Source organism: Lampris incognitus, chromosome 4 (genome assembly GCF_029633865.1).
Source record: "Lampris incognitus isolate fLamInc1 chromosome 4, fLamInc1.hap2, whole genome shotgun sequence".
Lineage (NCBI taxonomy): Eukaryota > Metazoa > Chordata > Actinopteri > Lampriformes > Lampridae > Lampris > Lampris incognitus.
This window is the reverse complement of record NC_079214.1, coordinates 19,039,802-19,061,735: the sequence shown is the minus strand read 5'-3', so window position 1 is coordinate 19,061,735 and position 21,934 is coordinate 19,039,802. Positions and strand designations below refer to the sequence as shown.

At 44.4% G+C, this 21,934-nt stretch overlaps 1 protein-coding gene across 1 annotated transcript in view; it reads right to left on the bottom strand.

The window, feature by feature from the left end:
• Window positions 1-4,945: 4,945 nt before the first annotated feature.
• The window catches only part of myo5aa (myosin VAa), a 107,731-nt gene continuing 90,742 nt past the window's right edge, over window positions 4,946-21,934 (bottom strand). Inside the window, exons 30-42 of the mRNA XM_056278186.1 lie at window positions 21,746-21,846; window positions 18,925-19,005; window positions 16,547-16,745; window positions 15,151-15,216; window positions 13,724-13,817; window positions 13,266-13,415; window positions 12,395-12,549; window positions 11,727-11,816; window positions 11,162-11,312; window positions 9,785-10,067; window positions 8,908-9,082; window positions 6,504-6,584; window positions 4,946-6,072 (exon numbers count right to left, since the gene is read on the bottom strand). Coding sequence (XP_056134161.1) covers window positions 5,920-6,072; window positions 6,504-6,584; window positions 8,908-9,082; window positions 9,785-10,067; window positions 11,162-11,312; window positions 11,727-11,816; window positions 12,395-12,549; window positions 13,266-13,415; window positions 13,724-13,817; window positions 15,151-15,216; window positions 16,547-16,745; window positions 18,925-19,005; window positions 21,746-21,846 — 1,779 coding nt within the window. The 3' untranslated portion in view covers window positions 4,946-5,919. The remainder of the gene's footprint in view (window positions 6,073-6,503; window positions 6,585-8,907; window positions 9,083-9,784; window positions 10,068-11,161; window positions 11,313-11,726; window positions 11,817-12,394; window positions 12,550-13,265; window positions 13,416-13,723; window positions 13,818-15,150; window positions 15,217-16,546; window positions 16,746-18,924; window positions 19,006-21,745; window positions 21,847-21,934) is intronic.

The window sequence follows — 21,934 nt, the reverse complement described above, 5'->3', positions numbered from 1 at the left end:
ACCTGACTGAGAGTGGTAAATATCCCCCTTCATACAAGGAATGTGGTGGAGGAAGCTTAGCAGGCCACAGTTCTGCAAGAAGTTGGCAGGATTCATGTCAGAAAAAGTTTCCTTTCGGGGAAGACCATACCCATAAGCATTTATTTCATATCCTCAGCAATATTTAAAAGTGCATTTTGACAGATAGCTAAACATTGTAACCCATCTTTTAATACCCACTGTATGACAAAACGTAACAAAACACACAAAAAAATGATAACATTAAACTATTTAAATCCATTTTACAGCAGCTACAAAAAGAAGAAAAAAATACTGCACCGACAGACAGGACATAGAAACAGCATCAAAAGATAACGTGTTTAAGTCATTCAGATAGCAAATAATTCAGATAAGGCTTTTTCAAAAACGTGTGCAGCTAAATCATATATATTTTAACAATTTTTTAAAACATTCATATGGTTAAATCCTTCTGTGTTGAGCGTTGTCCGCGATTTACTCGGTCGATATGTATTCTAGACCATTCTCTGAACTCCTGTCAATCCATACCATTAAAAACAAAGCGAATAAAGGCAATTTCATTACACGTGGTCCCAATGAGAACAATATGAACATTAAATAATTTTAGAAGACAATCGCACCACAAAACAAACTGAGACATAAACTACTCCTAGGTCACCAACAATACATGTTTTATTTGCAGTTTGTCCCAGTATGAGGAAAAATGGCGAAGTCGAGGTGTTTGAGGGGCTAGATCACCTCGGTCAAATATCTACACATCTCTGCATGCATGTGTTAGAGGAGCCACACGTCTCCAACATTAACTACTCAAAGGATCCGCTGATCGGTGGGTAGCATTCAGACTTTTTCACCCAGATTTTAGGATTTATATTTGCAATTGCACTTCTTTAAGTAAAACCTGGAGGCCAGAATGGAATAACACCCGAATCTACTTTTTTCTCGATCGCGGATGTGTTCGGAATATATCTGTTAGGCGCGCGGGCTTTCAAAGCGGCGCCAAAAGTACGGCGACCCAGAGCTGCCAATGTTGGTCGGTAACCAATCGCGATCTCCTAGAGACGTACGCTCACTAAAACACTGACCGTGTTCTACCAGAGTAAAATATCCCTTTCAGGGGGTAAGGTCATTGCGCAAATGAAGTACATAAGGGTCAGAGGCAAATTTGGTTAGCTGTTAATACTAATGGCACAATGGGAAGGAAAGTTAACGACAACAACAAAAACAAAACAAAAAAAGCACTAAAAAGAGGCAACGAGGAAAATGGTAGTGCTGAAAGAGGTCTCGTGATGTTGTGACAAGTTAGTCAGATACCCGGACGCTCTGATCACAGTCTACTACACCCAGACTTCTTCTCCATAAATAAAAATGTGGTGACATTTCACCTAAGGGTTGTAACTCAGACAACGGAAAAGCGCACTGCAGTGAAGCTAAACCCAGGCAGATTACAGCAGCGGAGAAGATACAGCATGCTTGAAATTATTTGCACTGACCATTTTGCACTATCAGTGTCCTATGTTTTTTCCCTTTGAAATACTGTGCAATTGTGGAAGATGTTTAGTTTGCCACCGCCCACTGAAATTGGGAAGGTACCTAAAATGCCTGGGTACCTTAATAGCATGCCTCCAACCAGACCCAACCGTGCACAAAATAACAAAACAAAACCCCCACAAACAATAATAATAAAATGGGGTGGGGTGGGAGGATAACAAGTAGGGCACAGTATGCTTCTGCAGAGTATAAACCATCACAGTTCAAAGCATTTAACTGTTTTGGTGTAAAAGACCGAGTCGTCAGGGCTCCAGGGGGCGACTGTTTGGTCGCTAATGTAACCAAAAACCTGTCGGGTGCGACGAAACAGTTTCATTCGTCATTGCGTCTGAAACAGCAGGTGCGTGTATAGCGCTATATTTCCCACCCGCATTCCGAGAAGAAGTCTCACTCTGGCACTGATATTCTAACCCTACCATCTCACTCATCAAGTCTAAACCTTAATGCGGGGTCAGACTACACGATTTCAGCTCGACTTCGTTGTCATCGACAAATTTGCAGCGTCGGGCCCAATTATGAATGTCGGGAACAATGAACAGGCGTCTTTACCCCGTGTAGTGACATAATTGAGGAACAGCGATGTGGCTTCTGGGACGCCCCATGGCATCCCAACTAAAAGTCTAGCATGTCAGAATTTCTTGTATTTTTCCGCCTAGTCTCACATCTCCTATGACTTGATGCATGCTCAATAATCCGGGTAAGAAAATCAAACAAGGTTGAATCAGTTCATCTGGATACGTTGACAGATAAGTTTCATCACTCGTCTAAGTGACCACGCCCATATTTACCTATCAAACTGGTTGTTGGTTTCTGTCGTTATGCAACTGTAGTGATTATAAGGGGTGGGGATACCTGCAGTCAGTTTAGACTGAAGAGGTCACTTAGACGAGTGATGAAATGTATACGTTGTATCCAGATGAACTGATTCTACCTTCTCTGATCGCCTATGACGTTTTCCTTGACGTAACCAATAGGATGACAGAGTGCTCTCTGGCGGAAATATGTAAACATGGCAGTCAGGTGGATGGCCGAAACCGGTTCAGCGGCAACAACACCCCTACTTTTTTGACGTTTCCTCGGGGGAGGCCCACGACAGTCAAAAAGATAGGCTAAATGTTGGCGAGAAACAGCGAGGCACTTCAGCAACCTGGTGAGTAGCTGGTTAAGCTATGCTAGGTTAACAATCCCCAGCAACACTAACCGCAACAGTGTCCACAATCTTTTTTTTTCTTTTACCATTCGGAACACAAGACCGTCAGCATAACACATAGCGTTTCGGTAACTATGATTGACAACGTCTTGACTCCCCCCCCCCATGACCTATGAACTCGCGCAAAGCTCGTGAAAGGCAGCATGATGATTGGTCGGGGTCATACTTGTAGTGTTGCCAGTCTCCCGGCCAAGACGCGGCAAGAATTTATGGCGCTGATTGCCTAATCTGACATGGTAACCACTGTGAAAGTTTTAAAAAAATATCGTGTAGTCTGATACCGATTGATCTAACCAACGAAGGCAACGAATACTAGCCAATCAGAGGCAGAGTAGCGCGGGTCTTCGCGGAATGCGAGTGGGAGAAAATACGGTACGTGTATGTGAGACAGCGCCCCGTACTCCTCCTCGAGCGACATTGCAACGTGGGCCAGCAGAGGGGGCTATTCCGTGAGGACCCAGCAGCAGCGCAAACCTGTTTGAGTTATTTGAGTTTGTCGAGCATCAACATCACCACTTTTTAAGTTAAATTTAAAAAAAAATGGAGGTTATCGCGGTTTCCTGGTGAATGTACTGCGATTTAAATAAAGAAATACATTTATCTGCACCCGGAACCGTCGTATGGGCTCTGCGAAGTGTGGGACCGCACAGGGCCTCCCGCCTGGCCTGCAATCCCGCAGTTCCCACCTATGACTTGTTGACCTAACATGCTTCTAAAATTAAATTCCTGTGGGTTAATTCCATTAGGCACACTCAAGGTCACATGAACAAATCTCACAAATTATTATTATTTCATTTTGGATGTTGTTGCGTCGTTATGTTGTGTGCGCTCCATCTCGCTGCGAGGGAGAAGGGGGAAACAACGCGGGCTGTCAGGTGCTGAGAAAAATTTGAAAGAATTAAAAAGCAAGAATTTCACAAGTCATTGCGAAGATCACTGAATAGATTTGTCAACACTTAGAGAGATGTGTGGCAGTTGAGCAGGTGTCCAGATAGGTCACATGGTCAGTCACATGCACCGACCGCAGGCATGTAATGGCAGGTCTGAGTGAAATGTAGGCTACAGGCCTGAAATGTTGAATTGTACTTCAATATGCCAAAATAAAGTGACAGCTGAGCTGATTTGATGTAAAGCCAATACTTTTACAGCTGTTTTTTTTCCATTGAAAGACTTAACAGCAAAAAGTCATAGCTGACACTGTGCATGATGATGCTGTATTATTCTGCCTGTTAAAATGTACTGCACCGACATTACGCGTGCAGTAGAACGAGAAGAACTGCATGCAATAGAACTAGAACAGCTATGTGCGTGTGACCGTGATTCATGTGCATACATGTTAATGAGCAGGGCCTCGCAGCCCCCCATGCGACGGTACTATCTGTACTTTTACCCCCGTTAACAATCATTTACATGATGTGTTAAGAATCTACCAGTGTTTATGAGAAGTGGAATAAAGCTTAAAATGTATTATTGTGGTGGCAAAAGGGATGGTGAAAAAACGTGGGTACACCTAAATGAAAAAGTTAGGCACCCAGTGCAACCAGTGTAAAAAGTTGGATGGGCAGGTGAAGGGGGGGGGCTAGGCCTTTTAAAAGCAGTAGGTTGGGTGCTGGAATGGCATCATTATATAAACGGAACTATAAGTGCCAAAAATGTAGCCAATCAGAGAGAAGTAGTTAAATTGTCAATTTAGTATACTATGCTGGGATTTGCAACTTGATAAAGTTATACAATTACATTTTTCCTACAGCAGTAAGTTCTACCCAGCTGGGATTTCAAGCAGGTTAAATCAATTTGCTGAGAATTATTTAGAAATACTATTTCACTAAAACGTGGTACGAGTGTGTTTGTGTGTGTGTGTTTGCATGAGGTTGTGAGAACCCGAGTTTATCTGCATGTGTGAGACTACATATTGCGCCAGTGCTTTCTGCTCATGTCACAGTTGTAAACAGTATTGAGAATCCCTAGTACTGTAGCTCAAACCCCGGGTGGAGTCTGATCCTTGTATCTTCTAACTCACGCCATTAAAACTAGTGCTACATTTGCCTGCAAGTGCTGCCCAAAACGCAAGTTAGACATGACAAAGCTATGCAAAAGCTCAAAGTCAACATCACAGTATGTGAGCTAAAGAATAAACAGCTATTTTCAAATGGACAGCGGCAGTGCTTGTTAAATTATACTTTATTGTAAATCTGCTATGGACATAAACAGCCTATCGTGGGACCGAATCTAACTATCTTTACAAAGCCATTCAGCTTCTGCAGCTGAAAAGCTTGGGGAATGATGGTCCCATCCTTCACATCTCACACATCCTCTGCAAAAAAGGGTTTGGGGTTGGGTGGTAGGTAAACGCCATAAATAGAATACCCTAACATGATATATATAAGTATATATATTAATAATATCTATAGATTATAGATATCTTCATATGTATAAGTAATACGGTACACATGATGGGTCCTGTCTTGGCTTGACTACGTTCAGAGAGTGAGACAAGAACATAAATATCTATAGAGAGTAGAGCCTAGCCTGGTCACCACCATATGGACTGGAGAGAGCTGGCTTTGTGTTACTCCTCTGGCTTTTATAATGGGACCCAGGGTTTGCCATAGCCATTTAAAAATGACCCATCATTACCAGGTGCGACACTTTCCCTGACCCCTTCTATGAGGTATCATAACCCACCTCTATGGCCCCAACCTGCCAGGTGAGAAACACTGCTTTAGCATATCAGTACATTCCCCGAAGAGAATTGGACGACAAGAAGAACAACTATCTAACAGCTAGTTGGAACAAAACAGGGGAGCGGGAGGTTGTATCTAAGGGAAGAGCCGTGGCCAACCTGAAAGTGTGTTATGGGAGGGCTTGATCTGGTCCTGTGGCTTCCCTAAGAAGCAGGCGATTATACAAGTGGCGAATGTTTGGCGGTACCTTGTGTTTTAGTGTATCTGCATTTGTGAGAGAGCGGCCCATGAGCATGTATGCAAGCATTGAAGGTCAGGGGAGGTATGTATTGTGTTGTGGATGCGTGCTAGAAATTCAGCACATGATCGTACCAGCGTGTCTAACTCTGTGTTGAGTGTGTAAAGGTGATTCTGTGTGTGTGGGTGTGCATTTGTCTGGGTGTGTGTTTGTGTCCAGGTTTAAACACGGGTAAGGAAACCCAGGTTGAGGGAGCTGGGGATCTGGATGGTCTCCAGGGCCACAGAGGACGGGTTGAAAGGGAAGGTTACTGGATAGATCATTTTTGTGTCCATCAACAGCTGGGGAGACTCGCAACGGTCTCGCAAACGAGTCTGACAGTAGAGAGAAAGGGAGAAAGAGATGGAAAGACATTAATAAATTGGAAATCCTTTTTCCATTGCAAACATTTCGCACGAGTTCATTTCCAAAATCCTACAGCTCCATTTTGAAAGAAATCATCATTTCAAATGACTAACGTTGATTTCGGTGTGTTACAGGGCTTTCATTGTTTCAATAAAGGAGCAATTAAATAATGGATTTAATTTTATGTCATTCTTTAGCCCAGTTCTTCAATGGTATATTTGGACATCAATGTTCTATGTTGGGAATTCAATTTATCTTTTGGTTTTAACTTACTTTTAATAAATATTTGTTTTGTACTTTACAGGGGACTTTCATGCCCCGTGCATGTAATGAGTTACAGCAGATAACATTACATTAGAATTATGTACTCGCAAAGATCCATGATGTATAGATAAAATACCTGTATAGTTCGTATGAATGTTACTGACACCCTCTCTTCAAATTCATTGACTGGAGTGTAGAGGTTCAGGACCTTCACAATCTGAAAGAGAAATAGCACAAAAGAGTTTTTTATATCATTTCAAGGATTAATTCAAGGAAAATTTCAGCACTTTCAATCATGATCTAGGCAAAAAGAAGACAACGGATCTTAAACTGGAATCCTAGGTTTTGTTTTTTTGGGGGGGGTTTTGTTTTGGGGTTTTTTTTTTTGTTTTTTTGTAGATTTCCCCTCCTTTTTCTCCACAAATAGTACTTGGCCAATTACCTATCCTATTTTCTGAGCCATCCTGGTCGCTGCTCCGTCCCCTCTGCCGAGCCGGGGAGGGCTGCAGAATACCACGTTTCCTCCAATAAATGTGGAGTCGCTTGCCTCTTCTTTTTACCTGACAGTGAGGAGTTTCGCCAGGGGGACATAGTGCGTGGGAAGATCACGCTATTCCCCCCAGTTCCCCCTCCCCCCCTGAACAGGTGCCCCGACCGACCAGAGGAGGTGCTAGTGCAGCAGCCAGGACACATACCCACATCCGACTTCTCACCCGCAGACACGGCCAATTGTGTCTGTAGGGATACCCGACCAAGCCGGAGGTAACACAGGGATTCGAACTGGTGAGCCCCATGTTGGTAGGCAACGGAATAGACCGCTATGCTACCCGGACCCCTGTTGGGATCCTAGTTTGACAAAACACAGCTGGCAAACTAGAAACAATTCCAAAACACAGTCTAAAACTGCAAATACCATCTTTCAGATATTTTCTGACCAGGTTGTGAACAGTCACTAAAAAAGTTAATAAGTAAAAAAAAAGTATACGTCAGGTATTGCAGACTGTGTAAAAAAAAAATCAAATTTATGAAGACTCAAAGTCAAAGTTTAACAATGATAAAAAAAGAGGAGATAAAATCACCGCAAATCTAACGTTATATGAAAGAAAAATCCAGCTGAAAGATTAACCTGATTAGGTGGGTGCAATAAAAGACAAGTAGCAGTGGATAAACAAGGTTAAGTTTTATTTCAGAAATGACTGCAGACAGAGGTGACTGCTTGATTTGAGTTCTTTTAGACGCAAGTGCTGCCTTTGACACAGTCGATCACAACATCCTCTTACATCACTCAGAGAGTTGGTTTGGCATCAAGGGCTTGGCTCTTAGCTTATTACGCTCTTACTTCACCAACAGAACTTTTCTGTTGTTCTAGGTAACTCTACTTCCTCGATGGCTCAGTTGAGTTGTGGTGTCCCTCAAGGTTCAAATCTTGGCCCCCTTCTCTTTTCTATATACATGCTGCCCCTTGGCCAGGTCATTCAAAATCACGATGTCCTTTACTATTTTTATGCTGAAGACACTCAGTTATACATGCCACTAAAAACCACATATTCTAGTGCCCTAGCTCCAAATCTCACAACTTGCCTCTCTGACATTAAATCCTGGATTTCCAAAAATTTCTCAAATTTAATGATGACAAGTCTGAGGGGATTCTGTTCGGTTCCGAAAATTCCATCAGCCCTTTTGCTAACTAATTTTGGTGGTCTGTCGGCTATTCTTAAGCAGGCTGCTAGGAATCTTGGGGTAATATATTCGATGCTAACCTCGGTTTTGATAATGAAATCAAACAGGTTGTTCAGTCATGCTTTCTCCAGCTCAAGCTAATCTCCAAAATCAGGTCATTTTTATCAATTGCCGATCTGCAAAAAGTTGTACATGCTTTTATCTATTCTCGGCTTGACTATTGTGATGTACTTTATTCTGGTATCAGCAAGGGCTCCCCTCTGCCATCTACAGTTGGTACAAAACGCCACTACCGGGACAAAGAGGCATGACCATATGACTCCTGTGCTTGCTTCCCTATACTGGCCCCCTGTTATATTTAGAATTGATTTTAAAATTTTACTGCTCACTTTTAAGGCTTTAAATGGTTTTGCTCCTACATACATTTCTGATTTATTGACCTGGTATACGCCCTCTTGACCATCAAGAGCTGCAGACAGAGCCCTGCTGGTTAGTCCTAGGTCTCAGTTTGTCACAAAGGGTGATCAGGCTTTTGCTGTTGGAGCCCCCACACTATGTAACTCTCTTCCTGTCGAACTAAGACAAACCAAGTCTCTAGCTTCTTTTAAATATTGTCCTAAAACTTTTCTTTTTATGAAAGCTTTTACAAACGTTTGATATTTGTTTTTATTTATTCATACTGTTTTTATTTTTACTCTTACTTATTTGGTCTTATTCTTGTTTTTGCCTTGTCTGGTTTTATTTCTTTGTAAAGCACTTTGTAACATTGTTTTAGAAAAGTGCTATATCAATAAAGTTGTTGTTATTATATTATTATTATTATTATTAAATGACAAGATGATTGGCTTCACTGGCCATACCTGAGCAGTGGTAAGGGAGTGACACATGGAGCAGATGGCTTCAGCGTCCTCGTCGGCCTTCTTCTTAACCTGCAGTAGCTGAGCAGCCTGGATCAGAGGCTCCAGAGTCTCCTTGGCTCCGCAATGCATCAGAGTCTTGTCTCTCAGCCACTCCTCCAGTTGGCTTACATTGTACCTGCACATAGTATGCATGGACGCACACACATGGTCAGACAAAGGCAGGTAGACAGACACACACACCAGAAAAAGTGAGAACTCCGGGAGAAGAGCGCAGAAAAGTTTTGGCCTGGATTCAGTCCTGGATACTTTCATGCAGTACGCACTGTAATAATGTCATTATTTTAATGGATATTGGAAAACATAGCAATGATGTGATACATCTTTACTGTCAGAGTCCTCTGAAATTTTTCTAAATCACCTATGCTCTATTGACACATTACACAAAAACATTGACATAAATAGCTAAATACATATCTGAACAAACTGCACATTTCAACAGCTGACATCAGCACTGTCCCCATCCGCCTTTGCATCAGACCTGTGTTTACTCTCTCAGCAGTATCACAGTCCTTATTACTACAACTGAGTTCATGCTTACAACCCAACTTCTTAGCCAAATGTTTTGATTGAGTAGTTTGGGTAATTGTGGGATGAATGTTTTTTATCTTATTGCATCTGCACTGTGGGAATTCAAACCACCTGTTGAAGGACAGGGGTTCACACACTCCACAGACCACATGTAAAGGGTCAGAGCAGATGTGGTTCACAGCAGAGCAGTGCACCAGAAGTTGTAGGAGGACTCGTCTCTGTTATGAACAAATAAAGAATAGAAACCTAGTGCTATACAGCCGGTGTCGCAAACCCGGACCCTCCCTACCTGATCTGCATGCCCTTGCTCCAGGAGCACATGTCCTTGCGCAGCAGCAGGTTGTTGAGGGTGACGGCTCCGACAATGTAGAACTGCTGCTTCACCACCTGTTTGATGAGCTCAGGGTCGGTGCCATGCTGGCACATGGTCGAGTGGAAGGCGTTGAGCTGCCGTATAATGGAGTCCAGGGTGTAGGTGCCTTCGTCTGCGATGCTGGAAGTCCGTTTACGCAGGCCAGTGGGCTTGACCCCTGACACACCCTGGATGGTCTCGTGTTCGAGCATGCCAGAGACTGGAGACAGACAGTCAGTCCAATGAAATACGGTGCACTGTGCACTGTCATTAAATATACAAACACACACGATTCTGAATCTGTATATAAGCAAGTTTGCATCAACATAAGACAAAGGGCCCTATTTTACACCCTGGGCAGAGCAAGTGTCATTGCTAGTTTCTGACCGATGCGGTTGTCATTTTCCCATCCAGCGCCCACATTGTTTAAATAGCAAATGTACTTGCACCCATCTGAGCGCTCATGGGCATGTTGGTCTTAAAATGAGGTCTGGTCAGGTGCATTGTTGGTGCATTGCTATCTTGAGGCAGCGGAAAGTGACAGCACCACTGACCAACAAAAACCGGGTCTAAAGTGAATGGTGCAGTATTTCCTGCTATTTAAAGGGCACATTATTCAGACAGTAAGCTGCATGTGCACAGGCAGGTGCACAACACACGTACACTCTGCTTGTTACAAACACCGGGACACGCAGCAGCACACAAACATGCAAACAATTACAACTAAAAACATTACAATGTGAAAGATTATCATTGAATACATCATAAAAAATAAATGTCAAAATGGGATCTGAGCTTTAGTGGATTCCTGTTGCTCCCGTAGACGGTCCGCTCACGCGCTCTCACTTCACGCACGAGCAGATCCGTTTCCTCAGCAGAAAATTGTTCTTTACTACAACTTGCCAAATCTGCCATTTATGTGCCAAGGTGCAAGTGTGCCTGCCTTTTAAAGGGAATGTGAGATGACACTCTGATCAGTTTAATTCATGTTAACACTCAAAATACACCTATGATTAATTAAGAGACTAAGTACAACCGCCTTTGCACCTTGTGCCTTAATTTGCGTTCAGATTATGCACCGTTTATTTAGCAAAAGTGGATTTGGATACGTCTTAAATGCACTTGCACCATGCGCTATAGATGGTTTAAATGGGGCCAAAAATTTTATGTACATACTCAGGTGGGCCTGTACACTGAGGGGCACTCACACACACACACACACACAAACACAAACACACACACACACACACACACACACACACACACACACACACACACACACACACACACACACATACACACACACTCCCTTACCTATCATGGGCTGCAGGATGTTTTCCATACATTTGATGAGCTGTTGGTAGATCTGAATGGCAAGGTCACTGATGACCTGCCTATACTCCGCCAAGTCGAAATTGGAGAGAGAATGTTCATTCTGCCTGGTAGTATTGTGTTTCATGAAGGCCTAGAGTGTGGCGCGCGCGCGCACACACACACACACACACACACACACACACACACACACACACACACACACACACACACACACACACACACCGAGAAAAGGAGTGCATAAAAAAAGTTCCGTCTTTGAAACTGGCCTTCTGGGGAAGTACATTTTTGTCTTTGCGAGTTACTAAGTAAGCAAAGTAAGTAAGTAAATGAGTATGGGGAGTGAGCAAATGAGAACGAGTAGGTGTGTGTGAGTGTAATACTGCTTTCACACTGGCCAAAAACCCACAAAAAACCCGCTAATGTCCGCCTTTGGTCAATGTGAAAAAGCGGCTGTTAGCGGGGGGTTTTGGCCAGTGTGTGTGTGTGTGTGTGTGTGTGTGTGTGTGTGTGTGTGGGAGAGAAACAGTGTGTTTCAGAGCCTCACATCATCTCCGCTGTACTGTTTCAGACAGTGTAAGAAGCGGCAGGTGTTTGACAACCAGAAGGAGACCGTTTCGAAGTCATCTCCACGTTTCTGAAATAAAGTGTGAGAAACACAACAGTAGATCAATTCCCCACTAAATTATGCCCCAATCTGTGACTAATCACAGTGTAACTAAACTTGTTGTAAATTAAACTTTCTTCCCGTTTCAACATTTTGTCACTCGCAAAACATTCATGTGCCCTGCATTCTGTGACTGACTAAACGGAGCTGTAGCCAAATTCACCCATACTGAGTACACAAAGAAGTGTGGGTGGACTCACACAAAAGCCAACGCATTCTCCCTGGCACTTGCTTTAGTTAAACAACAAAACGTCCAAACCTTAACCTATTAAATATGACATCAGTCCTAAAACTCAAAGCTAAAAGGGGCTTTTTCTTACATATTGGGAATCAACAAGCAACTCTCTTTTGAGGCTGTTCCTCTGCTCTCAAGCTCACAAAGATATAGGCACCAGACAAACATACCTTCAAAATATAATGTGCCACTATACACATACAAACATACATGTTATAATACATACTGTACACACACAGACAGACAGACACACTCTCACACACACACACACACACACACACACACAAACACACACACATACATACACCCCTACCTTCAGGATCTTCTTGATGGTGTTGATGATTGAGGTTAGCAGAGTTCGGACCTTCTGGTCATCATTGACATAGTCCGCATGCCTGAGACACATGAACAGGATGTAGGCTGGCAGACCTGGGATCAGATTCACTGCTACTCCGCGAGGCTTCAGCTCTGAATACAGGGAGCAGAGAGGGGCTTAAAAGTTGATAAAGAAAAAAACAACTTTAGATATACACAAATGGAGCCTTAGCACTACGCCCTGTGTTAATATCATTTTGAAGTTTCTTTCACTTTAGGCGTCAAAGCTGGGCCACTCCATTTATGGTGATGAGGAATGCTAACATGCTCTTTGGATCACTTGGTGCTGCGGAGGCAAACCTCCAATTCACTTCTAGCTTTATTTATTTATTTATTTATTTGTTTATTTTCTCCCCAGTTGTATCCGGCCAATTACCCCACTCTTCCGAGCCGTCCTGGACATTGCTCCGCCCGCTCTGCCAATCCGGGGGTGGGCTGCAGACTACCACATGCCTCCTCCGATACATGCGGAGTCACCAGCCGCTTCCTTTCACCCGACAGTGAGGAGTTTCACCAGGGAGACGTAGCGCGTGGGAGGATCACGCTATTCCCCCCAGTTCTGCCTCCCCCCTGAACAGGCAACCTGACCAACCAGAGGAGGCGCTACTGCAGCGACCAGGACACACACCCACATCCGGCTTCCCACCTGCAGACATGGCCAATTGTGTCTGTTGGAACGCCCGACCAAGCTGGAGGTAACACGGGGATTTGAACCAGCGAGCCCCATGTTGGTAGGCAATGGAATAGACCGCTACGCCACCCGTACGCCCCTTCTAGTTGTATTTTAAGTGTGTGGACTTAGTTCTGACCTAGGATGAGGTTCTTGACCAGTCTGAGCTCATCCTCCCTCTTGTACTCCAGCATGCCCTGGAAGTCCTTCTCCCTGCGGGGGATGTTGACTGGGCGGATGGGCTCATCCACCAACTGACCCGGGGATGTTTGACCCTCTGTCTGAGCTGCTGGGAGATGCACAGAATGGGTGTCAAGCACACAGACAGACACAACATTAGTAGAATCTCGCTTACCGCGTCACTTGGCCTACATTTAAACAGGCAACATTAATCTAAGAATCTCAGCATGAACACATACGTATATAAACACACACACACACACACACACACACACACACACACACACACACACACACACACACACACACACACGTGAAAAGTGTAGATCTGGCTGATCCACTGACTCATGCACAGAAATCAAAACAAAGTTCTCGGTCCTGGTTCCATGTTTTATTGTGGAGTGTGGTGATTCCTACCGCCCATCTCGCCAATCCTCTTGGAGTACACCTTCAGTTGCTTCTTCAGCTTCCGAATGGTTTTGTCCTGTTTCTCCAACTGCTCCATTAGATCCTGAAAAAAAAAACCCAAACAAACAAACAGGGTGATGGACATATTGAGGTAGATAAATGAGGGAAAGATAGAGGGTTTAAGAGACAGAAATAGAGGTAGAAAAAAATTATAGGATAAACAAGAAAGGAAGAGAACAGTGAATGCATTGTTTCAGAGAAGTGCCATTTAAATATAAATAAAATTATTATTATTATACAATATAAGTCTATTAAAGTGTGCTGCATGGCTCAAGGCTGCGGACAAAAAGCTCAGAGTGCCTAGGGGCTGCTGCCCCCAGGTGGTAAAGAAGAATACTACATTTTCTGATAGACATAAGTGGCTTTCAACTGACCAGAAGTGTAACTTTATATGCATAGAGACTCCATAGTAAATAGTTAAATCAAATAAATTAAGTCCACAATTCAAACTATCCTCCCCCCCTTTTTTTTCTTCCAAATTGTATCCGGCCAATTACCCTACTCTTCCGAGCTGTTCTGGTCGCTGCTCCACCCCCTCTGCTGATCCGGGGAGGGCTGCAGACTACCACACGGCTCCTCCAATACATGTGGAGTCGCCAGCCGTTTCCTCTCACCTGACAGTGAGGAGTTTCTCCAGGGGGACGTAGCGCGTGGGAGGATCACGCTATTCCCCCCAGTTCCCCCTTCCCCCGCCTGAACAGGCGCCCCAATCGACCAGAGGAGGTGCTAGTACAGCGACCAGGACACACACCCAAATCCGGCTTCCCACCCGCAGACACGGCCGATTGTGTCTGTAGGGATGCCCATCCAAGCCGGAGGTAACACGGGGATTCGATCTGGCGATCCCCGTGTTGGTAGGCAACGGAATAGACCGCCACGCTACCCGAAACATGTTCGTCCATAGTAAAGAGAAACTGGAACATGCTTAGCGTATTCTTCTTCACTACCAGCACCGTTTAATGACCAAGATGCCGTGTGGGTAAACTGCATCATCCTCAGCAGCTAGATCTCTTGCATGGAGCTCTTTCTCAGAAAATGTAAGTAATTCTCTTGAGGAAACAGTGTCTCTGCTGCTTGACAAGTTATTAAAACAAAGGATTTCAAATCAGGAGGAGGGTTATGGTGCTGATTGCTTTGTCAGAGGAAGAGGGGTTTCAGGCTTTGCCCAGTCTGTTAGGAGAGGGAACAGGGTGCAGAGCTGGTACGCTGTGGGTTAAAACACACTGCTGTAGAGTTAGAGGTGGTGCCCCCAGCCCAGCACACACTTCTGTCATTATCCTGAACACACATGTAAGTACACACACACACAAGCTCGTGCATATGAGTACACACTAAGGTGCATACACACAAAACAGATAGACACACTATCTACATACAACCATCCGCCGCAAAATGATGACTCGCGCCTCTCTGGATGCTGTGGGGTCTTGAGCCAAGATTTCCTGTCAGGTGAGGTCATGCTCTGCTCATTATGAATGTACGAATGATATGTACATAGTGTACTTGCACACACACTGTTGAAAATAATAGCTCGAATGTAATCTCAGCATAACCAAAGTATGATACAGAATTCGAGAAATCATGCAGGACATAAATTAAAGCAGTAACTATAATATAGATGCATGGCTATACAATCTCAATACCCCACTGACTTATTGCTGATGGAGGTTCAATCATATGTGCGCATCTGTGCAGGGCTACATAACCTGAGTTGGATTGGAACTACATTATTTTGCATAACATGTAAACAAAATTCTTACGAAAATGTCTTGGTAAAATGACTACCTAAAATTAACCCCTACACAACATTAACTCTAAAGTTAAGCACAGTAACAGTAGTTGCTGTCGCTGCTGCGGGGCGTAGTTTCGATGAGGTTAGAGAATTGAAATGACGCCTATCAAATTCACGTGGAAATCGATGCTTGTTTATGCACTGCACCACATTTTTAAGTGGTGTTGTTTACACACTGAGAATGGGAATCAACAGCCCTCGCTGGTCACGTGGTTTCGGGGGGAATTTCTATGAAGGCTCTCTCCTGGTCTGCTTGTTGCTGCTACATGTTTGCATGCTTGTATTTGCACACCACAATGTCACTGCACCGCATTAAAAGCCCGATTTTCAGGCCATTGAATGAGTACAGACCGCAATAATATTTATGGATCATTTTTGGGGATACATAGCCTGTTGACTTCCTATTCGTATGTGTGTGGAGAATTGCTGAAAAAGACTCAAAGGCTGCAAGGTGGGTGCGGGGGAACGGAGGTGTTGTGACTATGGAGATGAGTTTGAATTGCTCCGACATTTAAAAGAAAGATTGCTTGTGATTGGCAGATAGATATGTTACTGTTATTTATATTGGAGCATTAGGTTACAGCTTACCCACACAGTTACAACTGTGTCTGTAGAGATAATGTCTGATTTAGTGATATAGTATGTGTCTGTGTTGGTGTTTGTGTGCATATATGCATACGTGCCTGATTAACTTCTGATGTCCATATAAATCAATACCATTTGTGTTTGTGCATAAATGAGAGTTTATGTGCATATACATATATATATATATATATATATATATATATATATAAAATGTATGTTTTGGTTTGAGTGTGTATGCATATGCACAAGTGTCTGTATGGTGTGTGTGTGTGTGTGTGTGTGTGTAAGTGTGATAATATCTTGTCTCTATAAATTGCACATCTGCGTTTGTGTTTATATGCATGCACGTGTGTGAATATCTGTGTGCCTGCATGCATGCATGTCCAGCAGCATACCAGGTTCTCGTTGGTGAGCCTGGTGATCTCATGCTGCAGGCTGGCTTCTATCCGGGCCTCCGGGGGCAGCTGAAGGTTCTGGGCCAACAGCTGCTGCTGGCGGTTGTTCTCTTCCTTCACGTTCTGCAGCTCCCCGCGCAGAGACTCTACCTCGTTGTCATAGCTACGCTGCTGCGTCTGCAGCTGGGACTCCAGCAACCTGGGAGGTGGGAGAGGGAGTTGGGCGGCGGGGGGGTTATGAGGACATTGGGAGGATGTGATGAAGGAGGAGGAGACAGAAGGAGCAAAGTGAAGCGAGGGATGAGAGAGAGAATCCAGAGGGGGGCAAGGGATTGGGGAGTGTGTAAAAGAGTAAAAGAGAGAAGGAGGAAGCGGAAAGAGATGAGGGGAAGAGTGAGGCAGCATGTGGAATGAGAAGGAAAGTATTTGACAGGACAGACAGAGGAGAGGAAGGGAAAAAGGAGGGAGAGGGACAGGGAGTGTAACAGTGGAATGCAGGGGTATGTGGGGGGGGGGGTAAATTGGAGAAAATGAAAAGCAAATCAGTATCATAGATAACAATAAGAATCACAGACAAATATGAGAGAGTGGGAGAGAGTCAGAGAAAGAAAGAGAGGGAGGGAGAAAGAGAGAGAGAAATCAAGAATCCTCAAGTGTGCAGGTCAATAAAAGATGTTCATGGCTCCACCCTTGTGCATCGTGCCAGACAGCAGCAGCATGCCGTGTAGACGCTAAGTGTCCAGCTGACACAGCTCTCTCTAAATGGGGCTCCTCCTTTCTGCTGTCACAAAGCACCGACTCCTCCCTCCTCTGTGCCTCTGAGCACCTCCTGTGGAAAGTCTATGGATGTTGGTGGAAGGCAGTATGCCAAACCAACACTGAACTAAACTGACTCCATGTTTAGAGTTCAGGCCTCTAGTAAATAATGCTACCATGACGCTGACAGAAAACCCACTTTACGCAGCCCCCAACCCCACCCACACCCCCACCACAGGGCCGCTGCAGAGAAATACCACTGGCAAGGATTCAAAGGACTGTTCAGGGACCCCTTACCAGGGCAAATGCTCGTTCCTCTGGGTAAAGACACAGCCTCCTAACTTCACCACACTGCTCAGCTTACCAAACTAAATGGAAGGGCATGGATTTATCATTATCTGCTGCTGCCATTTTAGACGAGGGGCTGATAAGTTTCTTAGTTATACGAGTCGAAAATGAAAAGCCATTTTATTTGGTCATTGTAGGCTACAATGAATTCGTTTTCTGCATTTAACCCATCCTATTGTATAGGAGCAGTGGGCGCGGGGGACACACTCCAGCTCTTCTTTCCATTGCCTTGCTCAGGGGCACAGACAGGAGTATTAACCCTAACATGCATGTCTTTTTGACGGTGGGAGGAAACCGGAGCACCCGGAGGAAACCCACGCAGACACGGGGAGAACATGCAAACTCCACACGGGAACGACCTGGGATGGCCTGGGGTTTGAACCCAGCGCCTTCTTGCTGTGAGGCAACAGCGCTAACCACTGGGCCACCATGCTGCCGGCAAACATCTTGTGCCCAACGTGGGGATTTATATTTTATACCAATTTGGCCCACCAGCGCACACACATATGCATACACACTCTTGTTTCTTGTTTTCTGTGCCAAGTTGGTTTGGCAAGTTGCATATAATGTTCCTAAGACTTTCCAGTTTTGGGAACTGCCTTTGTGGCCGACATATTATGAATGGAGTGGCCTCCATTTGCACATGTGGGCAGATGCTGCTTGTATAACTGGCTGGAACAGCCTCTCAGGGGCGCTGACAGTGGTGACAGTGCAGGGAGGAGCACAGACTACGGCTCAGGATTTGAAAACAAACCTAGCAGGCGTTTGCTTTCACTACACTGGAGTATCAGCTGGGCCAGATTTATCAAATTTAGACAAGTCAGACGGCGGAAGGTACGACTGATAAAAGTATATTAAGCTATTTTCCATATATTCTATGTGACTGTTGAAAACGTCCCCAAACTGATACCCTGAAGTTGGGCTAAAAACAGCCACCAGAATGTTTTCAGAAACTCTTTGAAACAAGTTCTGCTGTGTATGCCGAGTTAGCTGTGGCTAGATTAGTTAGTGACAGAGTCACGAGGACAGATCAGCCCCACTAGACTATACCTTGAAGAAGATAGGAAAGCCTCTTCATCTCCATGACATTCTTTTTTTGCGTATTAAGATGAGATAGCTTCAGAAGAAATGAAATGCTGAGAGAGGGAGGGCCAGTAAAACTGAAGGTATTTTCATAAAGAAGCATTAGAAAGCATATCACCTAAAAAAAAAAGAAAAAGAAAAGGCAAACATGTCATGCACACAACACACGCGTGTTGAGATCACAGTTAAACCTGTTGGTCTCCTTTAACCCTTCATACACCAGCCACAGCTCTCCGTCCTCATTCAGCTCATGGAAGTCTGGGATAGGGGATCTGACCGACATAAAAGATGAAAAGCAAAATAAAAAAAGGGTCGGGTGGGATTTCTGGGTGTATGAATGTTTATGAGTTTGCGTTGTACTTTTGTGTTGTATCTGTAATAACAGCAATTTGAGGTTGTGCAGTAACAAAAATGTACAAAGTGTTTGACCACCCTGGCAGATAAGATAGCATAAGGTTATGATAGGAAGAACAATGCCAAAGATAATGGCAAAAACATATGTGTGAGGTTGGGATTCCCCCCCCCTTTTCCTCCCCAATTGTACTTTGCCAATTACCCCACTCTCCGAGCCGTCCCGGGCACTGCTCCACCTCCTCTGCCGATCCAGGGAGGGCTGCAGACTACCTACCACATGCCTCCTCCGATACATGAGGAGTCACCAGCCACTTCTTTTCACCTGACAGTGAGGAGTTTCACCAGGGGAACGCAGCGAGTGGGAGGATCACGCTACTCCCACCCCAGTTCCCCCTCCGCCCCGAACAGGTGCCCCGACCGACCACAGGAGGTGCTAGTGCAGCGACCAGGACACATACCCATATCCGGCTTCCCACCCGCAGACATAGCGAATTGTGTCTGTAGGGACATCCAACCAAGCCGGAGGTAACACGGGGATTCGAACCAGCGATCCTTGTGTTAGTAGGCAACAGAATAGACCGCTACGCTATCCGGATGCCCAAGGTTGGGGATTTGAATCCTGCATAGATTCAAATTGTATATGTGTTTATGTGTGTCTGAGAGTCACTGTGTGTGTGCATATGTGTGTGTGTGTGTGTGTGTGTGTGTGTGTGTGTGTGTGTGTGAGTGAGATGGGTGATGGTGGGGTAACAACAGAAGATAAAAAGCATGTACGATGACAAGAGTGATACACGCAGGACAACTTTTCTGACAGCTTGATGGACAGCATTATCTGAGCAGATGCCTTAGTTTTGATTTCATCTAATCTGGAAATATCTGAGCGGAAGTTTAACCACCTTTATTACTTTGGCAATACTGTTGAGCGACGCTTTGAGGCTAAGGTGGTGTTGCCTTCAGCTCCAGAGAAATTTACAAATGGAACAAAACCAACGTGGATAAGATGTTACACTAAAAGAGACAAAATTGATGTGGAAAAACAAACACAAAACACTGTTGGAAATGCTGACCATCTACCTAAAATGCCTTAAAACACTGCCGTGTATCACTGCATTAATGAAGAAACAGATTAGTTTCCACATGCCAGGTTCATGCCAGGTTCATTCCATAAAGCTGACACTAGAGGTGCCAAAGTTCATACAGTTATTCTCCTTACAGCTACAAAGTTAATAAAATTTTATATTCATCCATCCATTATCCAAACTGCTTATCCTTATTAAGGGTCACGGGGATGCTGGAGCCTATCCCAGCAGTCATTAGGCGGCAGCGGGGAGACACTCTGGACAGGCTGCCAGGCCATCACACAGCCCCCCCCCCCCCCCCCCCCCACACACACTAACATACATTCACACCTAAGGACAATTTAGTATGGCCGATTCACCTGACCTACATGTCTTTGGACTGTGGGAGGAAACCGGAGCACCCGGAGGGAACCCACGCAGACACGGGGAGAATATGCAAACTCCACACAGAGGATGACCCGGGACGACCCCCAAGGTTGGACTACCCTAGGGCTCAAATCCAGGACTTACTTGCTGTGAGGAGACCGCGCTAAACGCTGCGCCACCGTGTCACAATCATGTTATATTCATTTTTTAAAAATGCTATTTGAAAAGAACCAACACAGCCATGCACTGATGTTGTTGGGAAGGTCTCTGTTTGGGATGCTTTTCCTGTGAGAAGCTGCCGCCTGGCTAAAGTAACTATCCTAATAACAACACCCTAATTCAGACATTCATTAACTTCTCGAGCTCCAAATGTAAATTTTCTGAATTTAATCCCATCCCCTATAATTTTGCATGATGAAAACATTGATTTAGCATGACAAGAACGGCCAGATATTAAGTTAGTGGTACATTAAGAGAGAAAAAAAAATAATTCAACTATAAACCCACCCACATTGGCCTATAGGGATACGCTCATCATATAGTCTCTTTAAATGATGCCAAAGCTGGTCGCACAAACACCACAATAATGTTAGTGAGTGATTAAAGAGAATACAGAACTTGTATCTAGAGTTGGTACATTTTGCATCATCCTACATGCTGTTAGCACAAAGACGCTGTGAAAGATGTTCTAGCTTGGATGCTGGTTAGGTAGTCCTTTCTATGCAAAGCTAACCAAGCCTTGGTGAACAATCCAAAACAGAATCAGCCATATCACCAAACACCAGCCACATGTAACCCTTCAAGAACTGCTTTGCATTAGCGTGGCCATACATGCTCTTCCCCCATGATGCACAGGCCACACCCGACTGGTTACCTGAGCCTACTCAGGAGCTCATTGGTCTCCAATGGCTTACGCAAGAATGAAGGAGATCTGTACAGAGCAAAGAGACGAGTTCACAAATATGCAAACACTTCACTGTTCAGGGATGTGAGCAGAAGCCTACAAGCATGCATGCCCTCCCACAAACACCCACACCCATCACTGTAGTGTTAATACAGAAACAGAGTTCATCATTAGCCAAGGACGCATATCAGATGGACAGAACATAGAGGGAGAGGAGGAGTTTCTTAAAAGAGTTCGAAAGACCATTAAGTCAACCTGGACAGAGGTAACGGTAAAAAGAGGCGGTGACTCCTGTTGGTCGCACTGTACCTGTTTGTCTCTTTGAGGCCTACGTAAGCTTGCTTGATTTCATCTGTATCCTTCAGTTTGGACACATCCTCAACATAGTGAGAAGGCTCTGTCATGGTCTCCTAGAGGGAAGGGGGTGTATTGAAGAGGGAACAGAGAGAGAGACAGATAGAATGGTACAAATTAACAAGGGGAGAGAAAGACTCATTC